General features: G+C 47.2%; 1 protein-coding gene across 1 annotated transcript; it reads left to right on the top strand.

The window, feature by feature from the left end:
• Window positions 1–85: 85 nt before the first annotated feature.
• On the top strand, window positions 86–12,648 carry ADAMTS13 (ADAM metallopeptidase with thrombospondin type 1 motif, 13; the record flags this gene model as incomplete). The annotated part of the gene is made up of 19 exons (XM_010131719.1): window positions 86–235; window positions 697–848; window positions 960–1,023; window positions 1,571–1,697; window positions 1,898–2,046; window positions 3,372–3,492; window positions 3,958–4,038; window positions 4,278–4,459; window positions 4,638–4,773; window positions 6,426–6,555; window positions 7,212–7,401; window positions 8,112–8,229; window positions 8,583–8,712; window positions 9,504–9,708; window positions 10,212–10,521; window positions 10,906–11,052; window positions 11,535–11,711; window positions 12,043–12,227; window positions 12,490–12,648. Coding segments are annotated over 19 exons (2,913 nt in total), but the record flags the coding sequence as incomplete, so codon positions are not given.
• Window positions 12,649–14,450: the final 1,802 nt, after the last annotated feature.

The raw sequence follows: 14,450 nt of genomic DNA, 5'->3' as shown, positions 1-14,450 counted from the left end.
TATGATTCTATGATCTGTGGGGAAACCAAACATCCAGGACATGCACCACTGAAACAGAGCAGCTTTGGAGACTGCTGCGTTGAAGAACCTAAGTGACTCCTTGAATTCCCTGTTTTTCTTGTCACATCAGGACATATGTAAAGTTCTCTCATGCCATGTACAACCAGGAGACAAATCCAGCTGCGCTCGGCTTCATGTTCCCCTCTTGGATGGTACTGAGTGTGGAACCAATAAGGTAAGGAGACTGCTGACCTGGTCATCAGAAAGGGTTGTGGGTGCTATGAAGCTCCTTAGACAGCAAGACTGGAACGTACATGGTATTCACTGCCCCTCAGCCAGGTTGCTAAGGCCAGACACTCCAGTCACAAACTGGTACCAGCTGATCTTGGGTGTTTCCACCTTGTCTGCATCTCGAGTTGCTTTGCAGCTCTCTAGCCTGATATCTGAGCTCTCCTCCAAGGCTTGGCTTTCCATATGAAATGACCTATCAGCCCTTTGTTTTAACCCCAACCTAGTATTAGACCATAATTAGGAACTGGACTCTTCTAGGCTTTTGTGGGAGGGTGCCTCTGATCCTGGAATTCTCTGATACTCTCTGGCCTGCCAAAAGGTGGGCACTTGTGCCACCCTTGTGGATCTCAGCCCTTTGGGGTTCACTGTGTTTCTGCTGCCAGTTTTGTACGTTCTTGGTCTTAGTGGTGCTCCAAGGGACAGTGCAGCTCTCTGGAAGAACTGAACCCCATGGCTGTAGTCCACGGGCAGTGGTCCAGCTGGAGCCCCTTCTCCTCCTGCTCCCGCAGCTGCGGAGGTGGAGTTGTGATAAGGCAGCGGTTCTGTAACAACCCCAGGTAAGAGCTGGGCAGTTTGCAAGTGCCTCTTGGCTGTTTCATGGCCTCTGAGCCCTGCTCTTTGCTTGGGACAAACCTGCCTCTCTTGAGGAGTTCTCATGTCATTTGCAGACCTGCTTTTGGGGGACGGGAGTGCCGTGGAGCCAGCACCCAAGTGGAGATGTGCAACACTCAGGTAATGGAGCTCATCACATCTCCTGAGCTTTTTTCTTAGCACTGTTTAACCCTTTGAGAGCTGTATGGTTTGGGACTGTGCTTCTTACAACTGACTGCTCTGGGAAGATGGGCTGAAGATCTGGCGTACAGCCTCCATCTGACAGCAGGAGAGGTGTTTGTTCCACTCTGTCTGAAGACAGCAGTATTACTTAATAGCGTTGTTCATGTGTAATGAAGCATTTTCTCTATGCCTTCATAGCAGGACAGACACAGAAAATAGTGACTCACTTGATAGTTTTCTTTAGAGGGTCATTCCTATATTCTTCCTATTTTCTTTATCCATTCGTTTTGTTTAAATAGCAAAGAAATCGGCTTCCAAACACAATTCTCTGCATATCCCACGGCCTCCCTTTAAAAGGGTTGTCTTTATTGGCAGTTGTCATGGTTGTTTGCTTTTTAAGTTGTTTACTTACCAGCTTTCTGCCTTTAGCTGGTGGGTGAAATGCTGCTTGGGATTCTGTGCTCAGAACTTCCTTTTGTTACCCACGACTCTCTCTGGGACGTAGGCCTGTTTGACAACGCAGCAGGACTTCATGGCTGAGCAATGTGCGGCAACAAATTCAAAGCCGCTGTACCTCACTGTAGAAGCACCATCCTTTTATACCTGGACCTCTGCTGTTGGCTTTGCCAAAGGTGAGGAAAGACTGAGAAACCGTGGTTTCTTTGTGAAGGGAGTGCTCATGGCCCTGTCTGTGCTTTCAAGTCAAAGGACCATTTCACTGATTGTTTTAGTTTTCCAGTGAAACCTGGATGCTTTTTCTGTCAGATCCTTTTGACCTCTTCCCCTTGCTTGGTGGTCAGCCATGTGCCTTCCTCCTGTCTGCCTCCTCCAGGGGACCTGCTGTGCAAGCACATGTGCAGGGCTGTGGAGAGTGAATTCATGGTAAGCCGCGAGGACAGTTTCATTGATGGAACCAGATGCGAGCAGGATGACTCTGAACACCATGGGGTTTTCAGTCTGTGTGTGATGGGAAGCTGCAGAGTAAGTGACTGGGGAATCCAGGTGAACCTCTGACGTGTTATCTGTCCCAAAGGAGTCAGCAGAGGAAGAAACCCCCAGAGCGAGCTCTTCTCACAAGAAGAGGTTTGTTGTTAGCTTACTGGATGGAGTCCAGCAAATCTGCAGTTCTGTCTGTGCATCCAATGCAGTGCCCTTTAGATAAGACATTCTGCTAATTGTGCAGTAAGTACGTAAGACTATTTATCCCACATCCAAGAAGCGATTGGTTTCTGGGTTGGTTGAGGAGGCATCATCAGCTGTTCAGTTCGTATGGTGCAAAGAGCCCCAGAAACTGCTGATTGTGAGAGAAGGGTTACACAGTTGGAGCATGCTGGGTCAGTGGCAAAATACGGAGTAAAACCTGGGAATCGTAACTCGACAAATTGATTGTTCCAGTATCGCTAATCAAAACTGAAATATAACCTTTTTTTTTCTGGATCAGATGTGAGAAAGGCATTTTTCCATGACGAACTTGAATATAACTCCCCCGCGTTGTCTGCGTTTTAGTGACTGCTCAGTGCTGACCCAGTTGTATGTTTTCTGTTGTTTCCTTACGTTCCCAGAATACACTTTCAACATTTTATGGTTTTCTCATTATCCTCGTGTTCGCAGTGTTTCGTAAGGCATTTCCACGTAACGAACAGCAGAGGGGGCAGGCATAATCCGTTCTGATTTCTGCTGTTCTGTTGGCAACGGTGATACGTACGAACGTTATGGCAGCATCCAAAGCCTGGGATCAGTGCCTCCAGCATAAATTCAGCAGTTGCACATGTTTTGCTGCTAAGCCTGCTGAGATCCTCCTGTAGTTTTGTGTAAATTAGTCTTGTTCATGGGAGTGAGGATAGAATCTGTTCTCTGAGCTCCTTGGGATTGGAGGCCAGGTTGAAGGGTATGAGCTAGGTTTAGGGAGCTAAAGATTCCTTTAGACCCTGTCATTCACGTTTACTGTTCTTCTGGGTTTTTCTTTCTTTTTTCTCCCCCCTTCCAGAAAGTGTCCGTAAAAGAGAGGGAGTGCAAAGCCTTTGTTTTAGGTCACAGCAGAAATCTTTCTGGGCTGCTTCTTATGGGAAAGAAAATGTTACAGATTAATGAAACTTGTGCTCTCAGCTAAGACTTCCCAGTCCCTGGCTTTGCCTACAGCTGTACAGTGGTAGATCTAGGTACAAATGTGTCTTTGTTTCTCTTGTCGTTTTAAATTCAAATTACAAATGAAAAAGGCAGTTCCAGGAATTCAGGCAATGTTGTTTTCATTCACTTGTTTTCTTCTCAGAATAGGCAAGTCTTGACAGACTCTCCCCTTTGCTCAGGCATTCGGGTGCGATGGCCAGATGGACTCCAAGAAGCTAATGGACTCTTGCAAGGTCTGTGGGGGTGATAATACCACTTGCACCAAAGTGAGTGGATCGTACATAGAAGGAAGAGCTAAAGGTGTGTAGTCCTTAACCTCAGGCTTAACACTGTGGTGCTGGTTTTACGCTGTGCATTTGTAGGCATAGTCAGGGTTCACAATCTTCTGAGCGTCATTTCTTGTTTCTGCTTCTGCTTGATTTTATTTTCTGGAGAGTATGGCTGTGGAGTTTGGGTAGTCAACACTGAAGGCAGCTCAGATCTGTAGCAGGGAGGAAGCCATTCCGTAGGCAGAGTTCTTTTCTAGATGTGGATAAGAAATGGAGCTATTTGGGAAGCCCAGCAAATTACTGGGAGCTGTGTATGTGGTTGTATTAGCTGTATAAGCCCTGTCTGCAGTTAAGAGTTGTTGCTGCCTGTGAGGCTTGTCCGCCAGTGGATGGTGTGCTCGTGAGGTGAAGAGGGCTTGATCTGTCATCTCCAGCTTTGTTAACAGAGGTACAGTAATCCAAGGTGACCATATCTTCATTCTTTCCATTCTTCCAGAGTATGTCACATTTCTGTCCCTGCCTTATAACACCACCTTGGTGCGTGTTACCAACTGGAGACCACTCTTCACACATTTGGGTGAGTTGCATGAAAAGGAGGAGGAGGGCTACAGGCAGGGCTAAAACAAGCTTGTGAAACCAAGAAAATGGAATTTGGGAGGAAAGTTCTTGATGCTGCAATTTTTTGGTGGGATGGTCTCCAGTGGAAGCCATGCCCTTTGGGATGCCCAGCTGGTTTCTAGCAAATGGGCTGCCACACCAGAGATCCTGGTGACCGCACTGCATCTCTTAACTTCATAACTACTTTTGCTCCTCTAGCTGTGAAGGTTAAAGGAGAGTATGTGGTTGCTGGAAAAGGAAAAATCTCACTGAATGTCACCTATCCATCAGTTCTGGAGGACAGCCAGATCGAATACAAAGTGTTTCTCACCAAGGACAACCTGCCAAGCCTGGAGGAAGTCCATGTGGATGGGCCAACACAAGAAGAAATTGAAATACAGGTAAATTGAATCAGCAGAATTGGAAAGGGGCCAGTCAGAACTGGCCAGGCTGAGTTTGTGTAGCTCTGCTGCAGTGCAGAATCCAGGCGTAGTAGCCTTTGTGGAGACGGTATTACCTCCGTCCTAAGAAATGAGTCTGAACTCATTTATGCATTACCACGACTTTATCCTTCACCAGGTCTATCGAAGGTATGCAAAAGAATATGGCAATGTCACCAACCCAGACATCACCTTCAGCTACTTTGTCCCCAAAGAGAATCTGACGTATGCGTGGATTCCTCAGCAGGGGCCGTGTTCAGTGACCTGTGGGGAAGGTGAGGCAGCAGCACTCAGTCTCGGCTTTTTGCGGAGATCTGGGCAGACTTCTAGTTTGGCTGGCTGGTTGTCACCCACACCTTTGCTCCATGGGCTCTCCTGGGCTGACTGAAAGAAATGTGACATCAGCAATAGATACGTGGTTAGAACTTATTAAACAGCTGAGCTGAGTTTAAAAGCAAATTGTTGAAAGCGAGCTGCAGTTGCCAGTGCTAAGCTGGACCAAAGAAAAGAGTGGTACAGCTTTTGAGTTAAATTAGCAAATCAGCAAATGAGCCAAGTCATCAAAATGATAGTGAACGTGTTTGATCGTGAAGAGGATTTTTAAGTAGGTTTTAGCTCAACTTTGGTTTTAAGACTAAATAATTTTCTCGGATTTTTCAAAGTTATTAAAGACTGTAATTTGGAGTTGGCTAAACATCAAAAGTCTGAGACCAAAGTGGTATCTAGTGTCTAATTAAAGCCTCCGAGCTAATTATGAAACTTCCTTCTTAGAATTCTATTCCTGTGCCACAGCTAATCCTTTCTGCCTTCCTGAAGAAATCATAATGCAGATTGTAACAGATCGCTCTGGTAGATGGTCTGACGTCGTTTAACAGATAATACAGATGACACTGGCAAACCTCTCAGGACTTTTATGGCAAGGATTTAGAAAATACATTAATAAATACTTACAGAAGTCAATCTATGGGACTAGTTATGTCTGGAGAGCTTTTTTCCAGCAGATTCCTCAGGTGAACTGATTGCTGAAACCCTGAAGTAAAGAACTCGGAATGCTCTAGAGCCTCCCAGCTAATAAACAGAAAAATGAGAAAGCTGGGACTTAAAATAACAGAAAGTTGAGAATCCAAGAAATTGCATCTTGACAGCTGAAAGTGATGCTCAGGCCCTCCTTACCAAGAGACTTTATTTGAAAACAAGGCGGGTAGCAAACAGATAATGTTGCTGATTGATTTTTGACATTTGCTTCCCAGGGTCATGCTCTGAGGTTCAGGTCTCTCTTTGTGGAGCTCACTCACTTCAAAGGAGACTCTTTAGAGCATTGCCTTACTGAGTTTGGATTTTCACCTGCTTTACCTCTTAGGTTCAGTATTGTTGAAATCTTGTTTATAGCTGTAGTTTATGAATATTTCATTTCTTGCCTGCCACAGGCACTGCAAGTCTGCAGTTTCTCTCCCAGTACCCCTAGTCTAGTTTTGGATATCGATGGTGGCTTTGAGGACATCGACACGGTCCTGTCTGCATGATGATAATACATAAGTTCTGCAGAACGTCATTTAAAAATGGCTGACTGCTAGAGCTTGTTTTCAGCATCAGTCAGACCTCGAGATCATTAGAAGTAATTTGGACCAAATTATAATTGATGCTTATGTTCTTGCAAACAGCCAGTTTAGAGCAATCTTTCCATTTTGGCAGTGGATTATCCATCAAACTTCTTATATTTTGGGGTGTTCATCTTGGAAAGTCACTTTAAAACTCTTGAGGAAAGGTTATATCAAAAAGAGGGGGGTTGTGTGTTTATAGCAAATCTCTGTTCCCAAATATACTGTTTTCCTGCACAGATGATTTGAGTAAAGTGAAACTGCTGCATCTTCCTGGTGTAACAGAGGCAAACTGCTCATGTGGTTTGTAATTTCCTTTTGTATCCCAGGGATGCAACCAGTGGATCGTGTGTGCTTTGACCAGACAAAGAATGAAATAGCAGAGGATCAGCAGTGTCTGGAGCTCCCACAGTCCCTTTCAGAGCGCAAGCCCTGTGCCATGGAGCCATGCCTGTACAGGTTGGTGTTCCTGAAAGCTCACCTCAATTCTTGTTCTGCTTGTCCTCTCTCTGCCAGCTAACCCAATCTCTGCAGTCTCATTTGCATTGTGCAAGGTTAAAAAAAGAAGAGGTATGAAGTAGTTTCTTCCTAGTTATAATGGTGTAGCAGATCCCAAACCATGTTCGGTCGTTCCTGGTCCTGTGAGGTAGTTGAGATGTCAACTCAATGAATAGGGTCTTTTGGGTCTTTTACAGTAGTCTGCTAAATGACGTTGAGGGCACGGCCAGAAGATGATGTCTGCTCGCATTCTTTCCAAGATTTTGCCAACAAAGATTGGATCTCACTCTGGAGGAGAACCTGGTGTTAATTCAGCTGAAAAGAGGACCATGAGCCAAACCTGCCCCAGATATTGATCTCATAGATATTTTAGTGTTCAATAAAAAGTGATAACACTGTGAACTGTAGCTCTATAGCTGGGGTGCTTTGAGTCCTGGCGAGCTGTCAGTGCGAGGACTTAATTTTCCAGCAGTTGTCCTCTCAATCACATCCAGAGAAGGCTCTTGAAATAAAGAAGCTGAATACTCTGTATGACTCACTTCTGTAATCAGCGGTGTGAGTAATAAACCCCCATAATCCAGATGACAAATAGGGTGGTATAATTACTTCCCATTTAGGTGGAAGGTATCTCAGATAGATGAATGCTCTGCTGTCTGTGGATCTGGAGTTGCCCGGCAGAATCTGACCTGTGTTCAGTTCCGTGATGGATTGGAGACTGTTGTGGATGACAGCTTGTGTCCAGCAGAAGAAAAACCCCTCTCTGCTGTACCGTGTGTGGTTAAGGACTGCCCTTTAGGCTGGAACAAAGTGAGTTTCCTGGCTTGGCTTTTTTCAGGAGTCTTACTGGGACTTTTGTTATCCACAGGGGGCTACTCGTTAAGAAGAACCCCCTCGCAACTGGAGTCTAGGAGGGTGGTTTATGCCAAGGATGTCTGCCCAGTTAAAGGTTCATCTGGTCTCTTTAGATCACTCTGTCACTCTTAGTTTATGCTGCCAAATTCCTCAGTTCACAGTGGTGGTTTGTTTAGGGCAGCTGTTGACTATGTTCCTTTCTCACTTCTCCTTGCAGAGTCCAACAAAACCAAAAACAGTCATAACCCCTGGTCCTCTAGGAAGTAGCTCCCTTGCGAACAGACGGGTTCTGACAGGGCAGGGAGGATTGCTAGCAGGAAGAGAGTTTCTCGGTACAGGATCACTGGTCCAAGTCCGTACCGGGGAACCACTGCTGGGTTTTCATTTACAGATGGGGAAGATCTTGTTTTAGGCACCTCCAGTCTCAGGTATCTCTTTCTAGATAGCGTGAGTTAGGAGGGGTTGTGGCTGTTGGTTGTCCTTAGCTGTTCCTGATACCTGTATGTTCTGCAGAAATGGAGAAAGTGCTTAAATGTGCCTCTTTCTTCAGTGACCGTAGATACGTTGTAGGCTTCATCTGGAGGTATCCCCCAGCTTCATTAGATTGGGACTGGTGTGGAAAGCGGGTGCCAATGTCAGTCTGGGTCTTTCTGGTCTGTTCTGAGGAGGAAGATGCACACTTACCTCAGACTCTGGAGTCACTTGGGCATATCCAACTGGAAAATCGGACCGAGTATGTCTGGAGCCCTTTAAGTGGAGAGTGTTCCGTCTCCTGTGGCAGAGGTGAGATCTTCCAGTGCTGCAGGGAAATGCTACTTGGCTGTAGGTGTGAGCTCAATGCCTAGGAACCTCAGGGGCCTGTTCTTTTCCCCTCTCCAGTTCTAACTGCATGTGTAACTGTGGTCACAATTTCATTGAGTCTAGAAGAAGCAAGGGAGCTTGGCTCAGACAGGAAATAGTTCAGAGGGCTGGCTGACTGCTGCCGTGCTTCAGGGTTGGGGGGGATGAGTGCAGTAAGTGTGCCTGGGGCTTGGGCAGGGTTTGCTTGTTTTGTACACACAGATGCAGCTGACACTGCTTGGCTTATTTTCAACCCTTGCCTACATGCTGTGCAGTGAGATCACTTCCCTTGCTAGGTAAGACTCAGCTACAGTATGTGTGTGTGGCTTCTGACACCAAAGAAGAAACGCAAGAAGAAAACTGTCATCCAGTGCCAAAGCCAGAGAGGAAGATGGAAATCTGCGATCTCAGTCCCTGCCCACCAAGGTATAGCAGTTACCAGGAGACAGCAAGCCAGCAAGAGGTCTTGCCTTCCTCTCTCTGTCTCCAGGGATGAGGTAAAATAAGGGTCAGGCTGCTCTGAGGTTGTTATCTTCCTCTCCCCTGCTTTGAAAGCACACCCAGCCACAAAAACAGTAGCACTGGTCCATACTGAGCAAATTGAGAGTGTTTCCTGGGCTGGTGTGTTCTCAGAATGAAGTGAGAGCTTTGGAGTTTGAGTCCAGGGGCAAACTGAAAACCTCTTGATCCCCTTATTACCCTGGGGAAGTAGGAGCAAATCTGTAACTGCAAAAGGTGGTGACACATTTGCCAGCTGTACAGTTTCTACACAGCATCAAGGACAGTAGCTAGAACTAACTGCTTGAAGAATCCGGAATAGCTGCTCTGAGAACTGAAGGAAATTGATTGCACTTTCCTTAGGATTTATGGTATTGCAGCCTGCACTCAGTGAGGTGACAGCTGGTCCCTCAAATGTGAGCCAGTGTGTGTGTGCACATTAACAGAATTCCAGTGGTACTTCCATAGCCTGGTTGCATTTAAAATCCAGTGAAGATGGGTGACAGCTGGAGGTGTCCCAGGTGCCATAACAAAACGGGCTCACGCAGGGTAAGCTGTGGAGGAGGTGCGATGCACAGGGTCCTCTGTGCGAGGGAGGCTGGGGAGAAGGCAGGAGAGATTGTGGCAGACACCCAGTGTGATGGTTTGCCTTGCCCAGAAGAGCAGCAGCCATGTAAGTTGGAGCTAACTTATTTTTTCTCCTCCATGTTCTCTGTCAGATGGAAGGTAACCCCGGCTGGGCCCTGTTCCTCCAGCTGTGGGCTCGGCTTAGCTGCCCAGCTGGTCACCTGTGTGCAGGTTCACCAAGACAAGGAGATTTTGCTGGAGGAGCGTTTGTGTCCTGTGGCAGAGAAGCCCCTTACCAGCGTCCCCTGTGTCATCCGAATGTGCTCTTACGAATGGAGCTTCAGCGAGTGGTCAGAGGTATTTGCTCCTGTTGAGACACAGCAGGTGGCACCTAGTGCAGTGTTTTATAGCCTGTCACTTCCCTAAAGCATACAGGGCAGAAAGATCACTTCTGCCTGGTTATTTACTTCCCACAGAAATGCTAAACTGTTTCTAGGGATGGTTTCCATCCTATCCACTGCCCAGTGTTTAGCAGCCACAGGTCTTTCCCACCTTTCTCAGCTGAGGTTTTGGCTGCAGTTGAAGAATTGTGCTCTGCATGTTTTCTTCTAGCATGCAGATCTTTTCAGATTTTTTTAGGCAGTGGTTCTGCAATTCAGAGAGACAGTTTGGAAGATCCCCTGGGAGGTGGACCATCTTATAGTTGATGAAACTAGAGCACTGAGAGGGCAAGTGACAGAACAGCATCAGTGAACAAAAAAAATCAGCCCTCTAGATCATGCCTGAGCCAGTAAATGAATTTATTTCTAAATGCCAGCTGAAACGTATGTATCAAGGCCTGTGGGTTTCTTCCTCTGCAGTGTTCCACTTCGTGTGGGAACGGCATTCAGACACGGCAGGATTTCTGCCTCAACCCGCTAACCCGGAAGCACGTGAACCCCATCTTCTGCAGGCACTTCCCCAAGGCCATTGTGGTACGTGGCTGCACTGCAGGGCCCTGTCCTCAGCAGGCAGTGGGGACCGGGTCCCACGAAGCAGAACCAGAGACAGTGACAGCAGCCCCACACCTGACAACAGCTGCCACTGCCAGAGAGGTGCGATACAAGGGCCGGGATCTTCCTCCGTCTGCTGTGTCAGTTGTGCCTCAGGAGCAGACAAAGACGAGTGGAGGTGAGGAGGACACTACCGAAAGGTAGGTCCTTCAGTACAGGTGCTTACTGCCTGCAGCTGGGTTGGGGTGACCCTACTGCCATACAGGGACAGGAGCACAGGAGGGAATACTCCTGGCTAGGAGGGACAGCATGCTGTTCCTTCCAGCATGCCATGAGCTGTCCGTGTTATCTCAGCTAGGAACAATGACTCCCTTCCCTGAGCTTCCCAAAGCTCTTCTGACTTGGGACTCCCTGGGGCAGCAGCTGACCGTTCCTGTGCTCCACCCAGAAGGTGGGCACACTTGGCACTTGTCTGTTCATCGTGCCATGAAGGGAATGGGGACTGTTAGTCAGCAGCTGTAGTTCCTACAGGATGTGTTTCTCCCTTGTCTCTCCTCTACAGGTGTCTGTGGAAACCTTTTTCTTAATGCCAGCGGGGTCATCAACATGATGGGTGTAGAGAGCAGTGACTGCACGGTGGCCATCGGGCGTCCTCTTGGGGAGGAGGTAACAGTCAGCATCCTGGAGAGCTCCCTCAACTGCAGTGCAGGTACTGCCCGAGGCCTGCTGGGGACTAGCCTGGCCCTTTGGGAAATCTGCACCTCATCTGGCCCCGGGCTTTTGGCCACATGCTTTTTGCCATCTGGCCCTGGGTGGTTCTTGCTGCCTTGGAGCCTCTGTAATCTCTGAAACCGTTTTCCTGTCCCACCAATCTGTTGCCAGATGGGACTAACTGAAGATGATGCTTCTCCTCTCCCTACATAATGGTTTCTCACCTGTTCTGTGGATAGATAAGAGATGAAAGGCGTTCACGGGGCTAAAGAAGCTGCTTGCTTTGTCCTGTTATAAAGTCTCTCTGTAATAGACCCTCTTGCTGGAATCAGTGTGGTTAGATTAGTTAACTGGGCTAGTCTCGTGATGGATTTTGATAAGATAGGTGCAGAAAGTTATTGATTCCAGACTTACATAAGACAGGCTGTGGCCTTTTGCTGAAGTAGAAGTGTTTCTAGCCCCTGTGCTCGTCCATTCCAGGTGAGGTAGTGCTGTTTTCTGGGCGAATGATGTGGCGAACGGGCTGCAGGAAGCTTCCTTTGTCGCTGATAAATTCCAGAACAAATACACTGATTGTGAAACAGCGTGTTTTGCTGCCAGGAAATGGGGTCATTCTTCAGTACAACAGCAGAACCGCGACCAAAAAATACTACCAAGGTATCTTACTGAACGCTTTGCTATCGCTTTAGATTAAGGCACTCGTGACAAGGCCCGTAGAGTTCCATAGGTCATGGAAATCTGTGGAAACCTTGCTTCATTTTTAGCAGCTGATGAGCCCCTTCTCGAGGGTTGTTGGAATTAATATTAACTTGTGGACTACCTGTCTGTTCTAAAGGTGTCTGCAGGTGTTTGCTCATGCTTGGAGGTTCCCCGATGAAAATCCTTAGAGATACTTTTCTGCTTGTGTTTAATTTAAATGATCTCTTTCTTGGAGATGCTGGACACTTCTCTAAATCATTTTCTTTTCTGCTCTCTCTTCCCCTCTCAGACTGTGACAAGCAGCTGTTTGGTCCCCAGGGCGAAATAGTGAATCCTGTGCAATCGCCTGATCACAGGCAAGAAGTAGTGTGCCGGACCTTCATCAACGTGGCTCCTCGGCATCGCATAGCTATCCGCGCCCTGTATAGTGACCTGGGCAAGGAGAGCAACCAAACGCACTTCAATTACATCCTGGTGAGTCAGAAACCCAACAGGGGTGATTTGAAGGGGAACAGACTTCCATCCAGAAGTTCAATCACAGATCCTAGAGGGACAGACTCTGATCTCTGTTATGCAAACGTGGATGTGAATGAGCACTGCTGATGGCTGAATTTCTTCTAACCTTTGTAAGGGGCAACCTTTGCCCCTGAGTGACCAATCTGCAAGTCACCAGTGTTCTGAGGGTACGTTACTTGTAGGCTGCTGTGACATGATGGTTTGGTCTTTCTTTGTGCAGATCCGCGATATAAGCACCATGAAGACAGTGGTGTTCCATGGGAGACAACAATTCTTCTGGCAATCAACAGGAAGCCAAGCTGAAATTGAATTTCACGAAAATGTTAAGGATCACCAGACCAGCTTCTGGGCTGAATATCATGCTGTTGAGCCCCAATAAAAGGGGCCAGGGCCACTGCCCCAAGAAAGGCTGTGGTCCAAGTTAGCCACTGCTGCCTGTTCACTGCTTGGGGTCACACGAGTTATTTAGTCTTTTTGTAACTGCTTCCCCATCTATTGAGTTAGGACAGTAGTATCTAGTGACTCCTTTGGGAGCTCAGTTAATATTTATAGAGGTTATGCAAAAGACACTTAACTATCACATTCAGCAAATAGTTCTCACAGGGATTTTCTGTCTGTCTTGGTTGGCGTCAATGCAGTTTCCATGTCTGCAGTTAGTGACTTGCTCAGGGCCCTGCTCCTGTGATACGCTGCGACCTCTTAGGATGGTTGCTTCCTTTCTCAGTGGCTCAGTGTCCCGTTACAAACCTCCGTAGCTACAATTATGGTTCCCTTTCCTGCAGTGTAAATGCCCCTTAGAACTGACGCTCATTGAAATTCTGGGTTGTTTCAAAGAAGGGAAAGATCTGTGTGAGGATGAACTGCTGGTGCAAGAAGGCTTCTTTTCCCAGGAGGGTAGAGCAACACGAGGACAGGTCACCCAGAAAGCTGGTGGAATCACTGTTCTTGAATATTTTCAGGAGTTGGGTAGACCGAGGTGCTGCTGACCCGCTCCAGCCCTCGTGACAGCTGGCTTTGTATGGGAGGACTAAATGACATGCAGAGGTCCCTCCCCAGCCAGCCCTTCTGTGGCTCTACTATTGTACATCTGACAGTAGTACCAGTACTTCTGGTCTGTGGGAAAATAAAAGAATTCTGTCTCTTTATGATGGGTTTGGTGCCAAGACATAATTACTCAGATAAGAACAGTAGCTGAACTACTGTGTGCTTCTGTCTCCATCTCGCAGGAACTGTGCAGTCAGAGATTGTTGAGACTGTGTGATACAAGTTCTAGCAGGAAGAGATATTTTCGAGCAGTGACAAATATTCACTCAAGTTTGACACAAACACCATTTTTAAGGTTGTTTTTATTCAATAGCTTTAAAGTTGGCCCATGCTTTGGTCCAAATCTGTCCTCAAAATCACCACACACTGTGTAAGGGGTCCTCTCTGCTCCTGGCTGGACACATCTGCCCTTGCTCTTCAGGCTGGATGCAATCGATGGTTCTGCCTGGGCGGCTTTAACTCTGCTTCTGCTTTAACCCTGTGTCTGCTTTCTTTCACTTGAATTCTCTGACATCTTTTTACAACTGCAAAATCTTACTTTTGCCTGTCTTCTCAGGGGTTGTTTTCTGCTGGTTAAGCCTGGAGTTTTTTGCTAGCCAGCCTCCAGATTTTCGTTCTGTTCCTGGAAGAGCTAGAGAATAGGTTGTTGAAGCGAGATCCTTGAGGAGCTGGCTGTATCAGCGATCCCGCTGCAGTGCGTGGGTGATGCAGGCGCTGGGCCTTCATTTCCTGCCTAACAGGAGATGTTAACGGAAAGACATCCTTTCCTTAATCCTTTCTTGTAACCTCCTAGCAGATGGGGTCTGTCTTCCCGCTCTGCTCTGGATCCCAAGTCGCATTGCTATTTATTGTTCCAGATCAACTGCTCTGCAGAGCTGGGCTCTGGTTACGGGCTCTGTGCTCCCTGTTAATTTGCAAAAAATGCAGCTGTTTCCGTGTACCATTTGTCTGGATACCAACAGGGACATCTCTGCTTGGCACACTCCTACTCCTGTTTTTTAGGGAGAAAACCTGATTCCATTCAGATTAAGGGAAGCATTTCCCTCTTACGTGGAGGGAGCACTGTTATACCACTGTTAAATTCATCTTAATGCAAAAATTCGTGTGTCCCTTTCTCCCGAGCCCGCGCTGGCTGCC

Source organism: Buceros rhinoceros, unplaced genomic scaffold (assembly GCF_000710305.1).
Source record: "Buceros rhinoceros silvestris isolate BGI_N320 unplaced genomic scaffold, ASM71030v1 scaffold33722, whole genome shotgun sequence".
In the NCBI taxonomy this organism is placed as follows: domain Eukaryota; kingdom Metazoa; phylum Chordata; class Aves; order Bucerotiformes; family Bucerotidae; genus Buceros; species Buceros rhinoceros.
Note: the sequence above shows the minus strand (reverse complement) of the source record. Positions and strands in the feature narration are given on the sequence as shown.